This window comes from Poecilia latipinna, unplaced genomic scaffold (assembly GCF_001443285.1).
Source record: "Poecilia latipinna isolate Pla-1442-1.1 unplaced genomic scaffold, P_latipinna-1.0 Scaffold2733, whole genome shotgun sequence".
NCBI classification, from domain to species: domain Eukaryota; kingdom Metazoa; phylum Chordata; class Actinopteri; order Cyprinodontiformes; family Poeciliidae; genus Poecilia; species Poecilia latipinna.
Window position 1 is genome coordinate 49381 of NW_015115349.1, and position 12819 is coordinate 62199.

The 12819-nt window shown below is 38.3% G+C and overlaps 1 protein-coding gene and 1 long non-coding RNA gene across 2 annotated transcripts in view; both read left to right on the forward strand.

The window, feature by feature from the left end:
- LOC106938937 (histone deacetylase 5-like) overlaps nucleotides 1–7064 on the forward strand; it is a gene marked incomplete at its 5' end in the record, with an annotated part of 48028 nt that extends 40964 nt beyond the window's left edge. Inside the window, one exon of the mRNA XM_015021151.1 lies at nucleotides 1645–7064. Within this exon, the coding sequence (XP_014876637.1) occupies nucleotides 1645–1684 (40 nt within the window). The remainder of the gene's footprint in view (nucleotides 1–1644) is intronic.
- A 1420-nt stretch (nucleotides 7065–8484) lies between these two features.
- Nucleotides 8485–12819, forward strand: part of LOC106938938 (uncharacterized) — a 16808-nt gene continuing 12473 nt past the window's right edge. Inside the window, exon 1 of the long non-coding RNA XR_001422723.1 lies at nucleotides 8485–8692. This is a non-coding gene — a long non-coding RNA (uncharacterized LOC106938938). The remainder of the gene's footprint in view (nucleotides 8693–12819) is intronic.

The following is a 12819-nucleotide window of genomic DNA, read 5'->3' on the forward strand; positions in this document are numbered from 1 at the left end:
ATAGATAGATAGATAGATAGATAGATAGATAGATAGATAGATAGATAGATAGATAGATAGATAGATGTATATGTCTTGACAAAAATGCATACGTAAGCACAAGAATAAGCAATTATGTCAGCTTTGATCCTCCACAGTGCTGGACAATATGGCAAAAAACATATAGATTTAAAACAAAAAAACGAACTAGTTTTTTTGCCAAACTGGTGTGTGACCTTCCTGTTTTATTCACAGCTTTCACTCAGCTATGAGGCACGGTGTCAAAACCTTAAATTGCTGTGCAGGTTCCCAACAAGTTGTTACTAGGTAATCACAGACTGAGTGAGTTAGTTGATGCCACTCTCCTTGCAGGGCTTACTGGGCCCTGAGAGGTTGAACAGCTAAAGCCTTTCCTTGGCTTACATCCCCCAGAATGGTGTGAGTTCTGGATTGGAGTTCAGTGAATTCTATATTTTGAATATTCTGTCAGACGTAATATCTATTGGTATTGGTCACGTGTGTATTGCGATATATATTTTTTATTGATTTATTGTCCCGTCCCACAGACAAGGATTGTGGCATTTTGTGACATTTGAACCATTAAGCATGCCAACTCAAACTATCCAGGAATTATATTTTAGTTCAAAATACATCAAACAGTGTGAGATTGGTTCATTGTCAGTTAGGCTGCAAATGGTTTCTATTTGGTCTTTCAATGTCTCAAATGGTTATTTAGCTTCTAACTCTGGATCCTTCAGTTACTGAAACTGTGTTGTTGGGGATGTGTCTGTGAGGAGGCGTTCCCTTTCATGTGGCTTCGACCAGGAAGCCAGGCTGAATTAGATTCACATCACCCATGTGTTCCGTCTGTCCACTCCCATCTGCATACATCTTTGCCCTGATGAAGCATTGTAGGTATGTTGTGTTTAATGTATTATTGTGCATCATTATTTTTATATAATTTCTGCTTGTTGAGGTAGATGTCAAATATTTTTGAATGCTTATTGTAAGTTTGCACAACTTTGCTAATTAATTTGGGACAGTATTTAATTTAGTTACACTAAACTTGTATGTACCGGTACATGTTTATAAAAAGACTGTAAAAGTGATGTATCCCCTTTTTTGTGTTTTAGTTTCACACTTCCTTGGATTCAATAAACCTGTGGATAAAAGGTCAACTTTCCTCACAGTCTTGATATAAGGAAGAGTTTAGCTGTATTGTCTAGTTGCATTTCAAATGGTGAAGGCAATAGAGAAACAACACCTTTACTAGATGACCACACACTTCAGCACACTTATGTTCAAACAATATACAAGTCCAGGACTTGTGCCTTTGTCTTCATTGAAAGATACTTTTAAACACTTCTGTTTAATGTGTTCATGAAATTATTAACTGATATGTTCACTGCCTTCTTAGCAGCTGTATTTATACTGAGGTTAAATTGCTGGATTATACAGCTGGACTATATTTACAAGTAGTCAGTAGGTAATTTTCAAAAGACATTGGTTGTATTAATTTTGATTTAGGGGTGTCAGAGTAAAGGGAGCAGAATACTATAAAAACAGTACAAAATCTAAAACAATGTCTCCTGTGTGTTCTTCTGTCACAGAATATCTCCATAAGATGTGATGTCATTATGTGATTGACTGCTTAACTTTCTACAGGTCTACAGAGGAGCCAATGGAGGAAGAGCCTGTGTTGTAAAGAGGAACTGACCTAAAGCACCCAAAAACACCTTCACGTCCTTCTAGCACCTTCTTGTCCTCCTGTTCCTGCTCCTCCACAGAGTGTGTATGTACACCAACACACACACATATACGCATACGCAGTGTGGAACTGAATTGTTGCGGAGGTCTCAGATTGGCTGAGAACATCGAAGTAAGGCAGGAAAAGGCAAGTCCTGTACAAAACAGGGGCGCCTCTCTTTTCTTCTGGTTCATCCATCCAAGGATTCGCAGACGACTTGTTCGCATCTTCATGGAAACCAAAGACGAGGAGCGTCAGCAAGGTTGCAATTTCTGTACACTACCTGTATACAGCATCGCTGAACCTTGTCCAGTCGTTCTTCTTTTATATTTCCTACCTACTCCTCTGATTCCACTGAGGGACTTTTACTGTGGAAATAAAAAACTTTTATCTGGTCAAAATGTCCGACAACAAGCTGACGACTTGTCTTCTTGTGTCTGTCAGAGAAAACGAGTAGTCGCTTGTTGGAAGGGTAACCCGTTTTACAAGGAGCGGGAGAGCAAGAACTCTAGGTGCCTTTTTTTCTGTCTAACACAAACTATTCAATCAGAATCCACACATCACTGCCAGTGCACCTCAGCCAACCAAGCAGCCCACAGAGGACTGAAGAACCGGCCAGATAGCGCACATACACTGCTGTTGTTTCAGTTGCTCGGTGTATATTTGTTCCATCATCTGAATGCCTTAGTTTTTCTTTTTTTGTGTGACAAAGATGGGTAGACGGGATCAGAAGAGCTCATAAGCTGTAATCTTTCCAGGTATTCCCAAAATACTTTTTTGGTGTTTCCTAAGAGTTGTACCAGTGGAAATGTTTGTCAAAAAGCTCATCTGAGTGTTATTATTGAAGTTAATGTAATATAATGATACTGAGGAAACAATCTCAGGATCAGTTCATCTACAAAACTAGACATTATACTGCAGCCCTTAAAGCTCACTTTGTTGTTTCTGTTGAGTCATGTGACCTGAGTCCCACCCCTTTCTGTCCTCCAAAAAGAATTTTATATTGTGGCACTTTTTAAAATACCACAATTACCACCCTTTCTTTACTTTTCATTTTGAGTGTAATATTTGCCTTTGGCTGTAAATACTGTCCACCATTCAGTTGCGCATAGCAACATCACAGCATCTGTAGTTTGGTTTGTTTTTACATATCTGTACATACATGTATGTATAAATTACAGAATACTTTCTCTTTTTGTATGACAAGCAAAAATAATGTGTAAACTGTGTTTTATTCAATCAGATAAGATTTACGAATATACTCTATTTGAGGATCTGGTGTTTTAAAAGTTTGGCTATTTGACAGAAAGTTGGTGCACGGCTTGATGGCACCCGCTGTCACCGCAGCCTGCTTGTTTGTTTGTTTACAGATGCCAAGAGATGATAGGATGTTGAATCTCTTTGGAGGAGAATGTTGCGCTCAGGTTCCTCTGGCAGGACCACTGCTCTGTACTGCCCTCCTCAGGCAGGCAGCAGCATCTACACACAGGAGCTGTTCAAATCAAAGGTCATGACTGGCTTAGTAGGTGGGTCCAGTGACTGTGGCTTTGTATTCCAACAGATCTTCACAGAATGTTCCTGACTCCCAGACATGTTGCATAAATGAGGGAACGAACGGATGGTAGCAATGTTCAGACTTCCTCTCCACAATAGACAGAAAACTAATGTGTCCTTCAAAATAGGGTTTGTATCAATAAACTTCTTACAAGCAATTAGTCCTTTTAAAGTAGAACACACATCCTCATTAATGTCTTCATTCGTTAGTGCATGTATAAAACTTCACACAAGCTTTACAAGTACAGTGAAACAGCTTTTGTGAAAAGGGTCAACAATAATGCAAAAGATAAAGAATGCAGAGTTTGATAGCGACTATTTTAGCTTATTCCTTATGTGAAGGCACAAGTAGGTGAAAAAACAGTTAGGACACCAATCCATAGTCAGCAGGTTACTTTGGTTTTTAACATTCTTGTTTGTAAAGATTTCTGAAGACGTTTTTCATTAATTAATTACTTTAAATAATAAAATTGTTCCAAATACTGTATTGACTTGGACCCCAGACTGGTACTATGGCTTCAGCTGTAACACTCTTCTACGTCTACACTGCTCCATTCTACATGAGCTATCATGTAACCAGTTTGAGTAAAAATACCACAGTATCACTGTTATGATAACTACACAAAACGATTGAACAAAAATATTTAACTTGATCTCATTCCCTTTATAAAAGGGAATGAGATCAAGTTAAACAGCTTTTGCTGTTTGATTATAGAATAACACAAGCATAACAAGTTCATATCATCTGGTTAATCTGCTCATGTAACCAGTCTGCAATGGGTTGCTTCAGTAATATTCTTCAGGAGTAGGTGCAGTTTCAAGACAGCATTAGCTTGAATGCTCTTGACATGCCTTGCCAGCTTGGCTAGCTACTGGGACATTTTGGACGAATTTTTGTCCATCTTCGTGCAGAATCTCTGCTCAGAGGCAGAGTTTTCATCAGCCTCACAGTTTGACTGTACACATTCAGAAAAGAGCAGTGGTGGTGGTGCTAGTTTCCACACAACTTCCTCATGAGAGCAGAAATGATTTTAAACAGCTGAATATGTCTTTGTTGTAAGCAGGGGGAACAGTGTATTTGTCTTCTTACAGCAAACTCCTGTAAGTTTGCTGTACCACAGCCTCTAAGAAGGATTAGAGACTGTGGTACACTGTACCACAAACAAACTGATTTCTCTGCCACTTTCACTGGCCTCTCATTAAAAGGACTTTAAACTATCAGAATAGTTTGGAAACATGTTAACTTTCTAAAAACCTTAATTTGAGTTTGTGCCTCATTCAGTGTGTTTTGCACATGTACGAGTGGCTCAGCTGCCAGATGATGTTAAAATAATCATGACAAACCATTATTGCTTATTTCAGGTCAAAAAGAAGGTCAACATTGTGTTGAACGTTGACCTTCAACATGCTAACTTTAGTAGTTAGCATGTTGGTTACATGCTAACTACTAAACATGTCCTTCCTTGGATCAAACTATTATTTAAACATACCAGTTTTTGTTTGTAACTTGAAATGAGTAACTTCATAAACTGACAAACCCCATCATCTCCTGAAGTTACAAAACCTTAGAGCTGGACCTATCCATTAATCAGTGCTGTAAAAACATTATATAGAGACATAGAGAAGCTCACATTAAGTCACTTAACGAGGCATGCTGCAATAGACACTTCTACCTTTGGGTAACATCCATTTAGCAATATCAGACCAACAGAATATTTACTCTTTTGTAGATATTTAGATATTGAAGACTTTAGTTGAGTGTGTTGCTTTGACAAATGAACAACAGTCTCTGAGGCTGCATGTAGCACATCTGCCTAGAAAATTCCCAAACAACTGAAAGGTTTTGATAATCATTCTTAATCCCATTGGCAGCTCAAAAGCAAAATTAACTTTACATTTGTGAACTTTACAGTTGATTGATGAGAGGCAGCAGATTGAGACCTCAAACACAATTAAGAGTGTAGAAGGCTAACAGTCAGATGGAGCATTGTTGCAGCAAATTATTGCAATTCAACAACTTAAAACACTCAAATACCAATAATCATCCATTTGTGAAAAACTGACATGTGATGGGGAAGGAAGATTAACTTAAACTCACAACTTCCCTATTGCAAGGCGACTGCTTTTCCCACTGAGAAATCACCCTATACAGTATGTATTACCAAGTTAAACTGTTAGCTCAGTCAAAAAACATCCATTTGACGGTGCAAAGTGCTATTGCCAGCTGTTTGAGCGGGATCATTTCTGTATAAGACCTGGAAAAGGACTGGAACATATTTGAGCTCTCTGCACAAATGACACAAAATCCAGAGCTTGATATTATTCTTAGCAGACTTTGACTGACTGACTGACGTAGCTGGCAGCCTCAGCTATGACAACTAGAAGACAGGAACAAGCTTTCTGGTCTCTATTAAAAGAGCACATACCCAGCATTGTGTCCAACAGATGGAAACATCTTCAGTTTGAGTGGTTTTGAAGTGTCTGTCTGGGTAAAGATTTCCTTCAAGTTTCTACAACCTCACTGTGACCTCTGGCCGGCCCAGGTAAGAGAAGTGTCACTGATAACTTCACAAAACCTCACTTCAAAAGTTACAAGCTATTCCTTTAACAGTGATGTGGATGAGCAAGCAGCAATTATCACCACATTGTGTTGAGCCCTCCCATGTCTCCTGACGTCAAAAGCTTTTATATGCCAAATGTGACATTTTCTGAGAATTTGCTTACACTTTATGGCTGTTTAGGAAACTGCAGTGTAAAAGTTTTAAAATACATCATTTCCAGGTATGCTGTCACCACAACCTGAGACATTTCTATGAACTGTTGCAAGTGGAAACCAACACTTTTCACATGTATTTATTGTTTTAACCTAATAGTGTATTATGATATTAGTTCACTGAGACCAAAACTCAAAACTCCACTAAACCTAAATGTGGTGATGGTTGCCACACACTGTCTACGCACATGTTGTCTCTCAGCTCACATTTCTTTCTGACAAACAGAATCCAGAGAAAAAGCGGATCGACTGAAAGAAGTGTTTAATGTGAAGATGTTTCGCAGCTTTAATGTTGCTATACACACTGACTCTTTTGCTACTTCAATTGATCCTGTATATTTCTTCACGTTTGAGCCCGTGGTGTAGCTGTTGTGTCCTGTGAAGCCCGTGTTGGGGGGGGGGTTACTTTGGATGCCCAGGCTTTGGGTAGGGAGCTTCATTCTCTGCCTCTTCTCTCCCAGTTTCTGGGGAGGAAGACATTCTCTCTGTTTGCTTTCTTTCTTCAGGGTTACCACTGAAGAGTTTTCAGAAGACAGCATTTATTTTTGTTGTTGCTGTTGTTGGAACTTATCACAAACACATTCCTGAATTATCTCCATCCATGGTGTCATTTTTCTTTTGCAGATTGCTGTTGGCAACAGTCATGTCTAGTTCTCTCTGACTCACGTGTAAATAAAGTTCATATTTGTGTACACATGTGCAATACACGCTACTCAAGCAATCTGTTACTGTGACAAATATTGAGAAATGCTACTTTTTGAAGTTTCAATCTATTTTTGCTCCTTGTCCTGATGAAGGATTATGTTGCAAGATCTTTAAAAAAGGGAAAGTAACTATTGTGATTCTTCACACTCAGTTTAAATTCAGGGGCTTGCTGACATTTTAATGAAGCCCTTTTGTTTTTAAAACACTCACTGTACCGTTGTGATGATCTTTCTTTTTTTTATTAATATTTTAAAGTGGGCTTGTTAAGTTTGTCTGGAAACTCAATAAAGCAATTCACGGACCGTTGCTGCTCTCTGTGTGTTTACATCTGCTGTGATGGAAGCGCTTTAGTTCAAATTGTTTTTTGTCAGCTAAAGTTACAGTGGGGGAATTAATTATTTGATCCCCTGCCACATTTTTAAATGTGTCCCTGCATGTAATTGTCTAGAATTTTATGTATTTATTTTTGGAGTTCATTTGAAAATGTTGAAAAAGGATGATAATAAATTTGATTTGAATTTGACTGGGTAAACATTTATTTAAAACTTTACCCCCATCATCTCACAATAAATCAGACTAAATATTCTGTTTTACATAGCTAGGATGATTTTTGTTAGCTAAATTAGGGAAAGTTTATTTTTTTTAAATCAGATTTTTTTCTTGCTTTCTTCAAATTCAGAAGTGACCATACCCTGAGATTACTGACTGACCAGGTGGAAAAGACCAGAGGGCTGTTTCACAAAAGCAGGATTACACAATGCAGGATCAGAGATGAAGCCAGGCTTAACATAGCATCATCAGTTCATCGCCACAAAGATGAAGAAAATCTTTGTGAAACTTTCTCCGTTTCACATCCAGGATCAGGAGGTGATGTTGAGCCCCAAGGATTAACCTTGGGAATTCTTAAAATTGACTATACACTGCCCCAAAATGGTACACTTTATAAAACTATTGCAAAAAACAATTTTTAATTGGCTCAGATCTATCCACAGATATAGGGTTTTACATATTGTCAAAATATTTTATGTTTTCTGCCTGTTTTGTTTGAAAAAATCATAATTTTTGAAACCCAAAATACACAAAATGTTTCAAAAATAAATAGCAAAATGGAATGATTCTGATGCAGGTGTTTCAACTTTGACCAGGTCAAAACGTTACAATATTGATTCCTATGCATTATTTTTGGGGTAATGAGAGTTAAAAAACAAAAACTGAACTCTTTTTACATTTGTGACCTAAAATAGCACATCTTATAAAAGTGCAATAAAAATATTTATTTTCGTTTCCATCACTGCATTAAATCTTTTCAAAAACTTCAGATCAACCCAGAGGTAGGAAGTTTTCTCATTTTTAAAATCTTTTCTATGGTTTTCTGCCTATTTTGTTATGTAAAGCTCCTTGAACTGCATTGTTGCTGCTATACAGATAAACTTGGCTTTTTGTCCAAAACAAACCAAAAAAGCCCCCAAAAAACTATTTTTTGAAGGGGAAAACACAAAATATACAATCTTTCCAACCATGCAGACACCAAAACTGCTCCTCACTCAAATCATTTCATTTATTTATTGATAACCTTTACTATTTACCTGAGAAGTGCAGGATTAGCTGCAAGAAGTCTTCATGGAAAGAGAGGTGAATAAAGCCAAAGGCTGATTCTGATGTAGAGTCTTTCATGATGTGCATCACAGTGTGTAGAGGTCCATGGTGGAGGGAAGGCTGCTCCCTACAGTCCACAAACCCTCTGCAGAGCCGTCTTCTCAGCAGCAGTGCAGCTGCCGTGCCACATGGTGATGCAGGTGCAGAGAACGCTCTCCACCACACAATGATAGAAGCTCCTCAGAACTGAGTTACCAAGACCAGCTCTCTGCAGCTTTCTGAGGAAGTAGAGACGCTGGCGGGTATTCCTGACCAGATGTGACGTGTTGGCACTCCAGGTGAGGTTGTTGGAAATATGCTTCCCCTTTGTACCTGTAACTGGAGACCCATCTCTACAGCTGCTCCTCTGATGTACAGGGACTGAACAGTCGGGTAACTTGATTTTCAGTGGCGCTGGGATCCTTGCATACAGTCTGATAGATGGAGAATTTCATAGGAAGATAGTTAGCTATTAGACCACATGAAAAGATGTAAACCACACACATCCATCTGGCTAGACAGATAGACAGAGAACTTTATTGTCATTGTATGCTGGAGGCAATATAGTGAAATTGTATTGCTTTAATTTTCATAAAATTACCACAAAAAAGTGCAAAATCAATCAAAGTATAAAAGTTTACAGTTAAATAAAAAGAAATGGTTGAAAGCAAATATATTAATTCATAATTTTAAAAGGCAATGAATGTACAGTCAGTTCTGTCTTAAATTTTTAATAGTCCTTCAGGATCTTCAGCATGACTGTCTCCTGCACTCTACTTAAAGCTGCAGTATGGAAATAAAAAAATCACCTATTTCCCAGCCAGCATGCCTAGGTGGGCCCCATGTGGGGAAAAGGAGGGCAGACTATATGGGTCCCATATGGGTTTGTCCGCGGGTTCCACGATGGCCCCACATGGGTTTGCCCATGTAGGGCCAGAGCCCACATGGGCCCTGCATGGGCCCTATATGGTGGTGGCCCACATGGGTTTTGTCCAATTAGGGCCCATGTAGCACCCATGTGGGCTGTGGCCCTACATGGGCAAACCCATGTGGGGCCATCGTGGAACCCGCGGACAAACCCATATGGGACCCATATAGTCTGCCCTCCTTGTCCCCACATGGGTCCCACCTAGGCATGCTGGCTGGGTTGTTAGAAGTATCACTATGTCCTGACAGTGTTAAGACAGACAATCTGTGAAAAAAAATTGAGCTCCTCTGTGTTCTCCCTGCGACCTGCTATCATCTGAACTAATACACTACTCTGTCAGAAACAACCAATCAGAGCCAGGAGGAGGGTCTTAGATCTGTCAATCACCTCATATAGTTGCTGCTCACACCCCTTCTCTTCACCCCCCCATCCCTGTCTCTCTGCTATGATACAACTGCTTCACCCCAACAGAGCCTGCCATGAATGCTCAGACTAGTTAGCATCCCCACCAATGACAGTTTTCCTGGAACATTAAGTTGTTTCTCTGCCATTAGCATTAAGAAAAGGTTGATTGACAGCAATAAGACCCTCCTCCTGACTCTGGTTATTTTTGACTAGGACAGGTGCAGTTTTTCAGATGGCAATAGCAGCTCAGGGAAGAGGTGGAAGAGCTTTATTTTGTATAGATTGTCTCATATTACACTGTCATGACATGGTGGCAACTTTGACAAATATGTGATGATGATGATGATGATGATGATGATGATGATGATGATGATGATGATGATGATGATACTTTATTTCAGACAAACTTTTCACCGACAAGTGTAAAATAAAACACAATACTTTTCTATGAAGTACATAATCAATTACATAGAAACACACCACTAATTCGTGATTGTGAATCTGAAAAGGAGTATGATGAAGTAGAACTTATATAAACATACCCCTTTTCCATTCCTAATTCATCGCATTGTTTTCCAGTTCTGACAGTAAAAATATTTTTTGTAAAAGTTACTGTAGCAAGGAGAAAAGGGTGAAAAGGGTTTTTACAAAGGCCCACAGGTGAGCTGAGTAGATGTATTTAATTCTGGGCAAATGGGATTTGATGATCTACTGTGTTGTTTTTTGGTAACTGCTCTTCCTGTCTGCTGCTGTACAGCAGTATGGAGTACTTACACTGTACAGCATTAAGCCAGTGACAATCTGGTTATCAACTCCTGACAGACCACACTGCCTGAAAGTTCTCAGAAAAAATGAGTCTTTGTTGGATTTTTTAAAGTAAGTTATTTAGTGTTGAAGCTCCAGGTGAGATCCTCTCATCTGAAGCTCCACTTGCTCACCATCCATGCTCAGCCCGGGATGGATTGTCCTCTTTATCCTGAAGTCAAGATGATCTCCTTTGTCTTCTTGGTGTTCAGGGTGAGGTCATTCTCCCTTCACTATTAGTTTACCATATTATTAACTTTTGAACCTTTTCTTTATAGGCTCCCTCTTTGCTGTCGCAGATAATAGTTTTGTCATCCACATATTTGAACAAGTCATTATTGTTTCTGGGTAAACAGGAAGTAAAGGATGGGGCTGAGGAAACAGCCTGAGTCTTGTACTCAGCACACCATACCTGTGCTGAGTGTGACTGCGGATAAGGTAAGAGAGTCGTTTTGGACATGCTGGGGTCTGTTGGTTAAAAAGTCCCGATCACAGTCCTGCTCCTAGTACCAGGGATTCTAGCCGCTCTGTCAACTTGTCAGGAGTTGATGGAGTTAAAAGCTGAGCAATAATCCACAACCTCCAGCATCCCTACGTAGGTTTTAAGTAATATTAGCAGAGCTGGGACAAAGTCAGTGCTTTGCAAGTCTGAATAAGTCTCAAGTCTTTATCCTCAAGTCCCGAGTCAAGTGTCAAGTAAAGACAGTCAAGTCAAGTTACGTCTGAAGTCAAGACAGGCAAAAGTTGAGTCAAGCCCAGGTCTGAAACCTGGAATTTCAAGACCTTTCAAGTCTTTTTTTTTTTTAACAATGTTGCAATTCTTATTTTAAAATTGCACCTTTATGTTGCACAGTTCAGTTAAGCTTACCTGCAAGAATAGTCACATATTAAACTATAATTTTCCAGGTTAAAGATTCAGTGATATGATATGATATGATATATGATATGATATGATATGATATGATATGATATATAATGCTCTTTCTCAAACCAGGATATGCAGTTGAGACAAGGACTCATAGTGTCATTGCATGAATGGAATGCTATGACTTCAATCAAATTTCTTTTCTTCTGCTGTAGCTTCTTAGGAAACAATAGGCAGGGGAACATCTTATAAGAACTACAGTAACTGGTTTTCTCACTGTTTAGCCACTAGAGACTAACTCAAGTAAAACATAATAGGACTGTGAAGTCATCTTGTCTTGAGGTGTGGATGTGAAAACATCCAAAGGTAAAATACTTAATTTTATGTGCTGAGACAAAAACTTAAAGTCCATTTATGCAGTATGCATAACTTTATAAACTTTGATGAAGGAATTTTCCTTTTAAATCTAGAGCAAAGTATATATAATTGAGACAATATTTGAAATTAATTGAACTTAATTATGTCACTGAATAACCAATGATTATGTAAATGTGTTAAAAAAAATACAATATTAACTACTTCAGATGACACATAATCAAATATCTACCATATTTTGTCTCACAAATATTTTTTTCCAGCTATTGTTATTTTTGTAGTCACACCACTCTGTTACATTCATTCTAGTCACATAATTGAGATGGAAACTCATTCCAACCTCTGATGGATAGGACAGGAATATATGAGAGGGTTTACAAATCCTCCTTCTGTTCGCTAATTGGCAAGGATGAAATTCTGAGAAATCAAGTACAATGGGACAAATCCTAGACAGAGCACCGCAGAGAGATGAGAATCAAGGGAAACCAGGCAGTGCAGTTTTGGGTTGTTAAACATGTCACACAGTGCCTGAGCCAATACATTTGTTCATGTTAGAGATTCTTATGCTTATAAAATATTTAAATACTTTTTATATTAAAACAAATTTAGGTACTGTATATAAACAACTATATTTGTCTAACCATATGATGGTAATTTAATTGCACCCGCATGGGTTCTTGTTAGAACACCATGCATCTCATAATATACAATTACTGAAAAAAAAGGTTAACAGTGCAACTAATAATAATATCACACTGTTCAAGAAATGACATGCCAGCAGATTTGTTTTGTTATCAAAGGCAAAATTATGAAGAATCATAATTTAATGACTTCTTTTACATGGACAGGACATTAATGACATTTATTTCTCAAATATCCAATCAAAAACATTGTGGGGCTTCAGATAAAACTTCGCAGGAGTTGACAATCTTTTTAAAGATTTAGCCTAATGATATATGTGATATTATCGGCACAGTATCAGCATCAGCCCTTATTAGCTGTAAAAATTAGCTGCCATTCTGTCAAAAATAATTCTGGTGAATTATTTT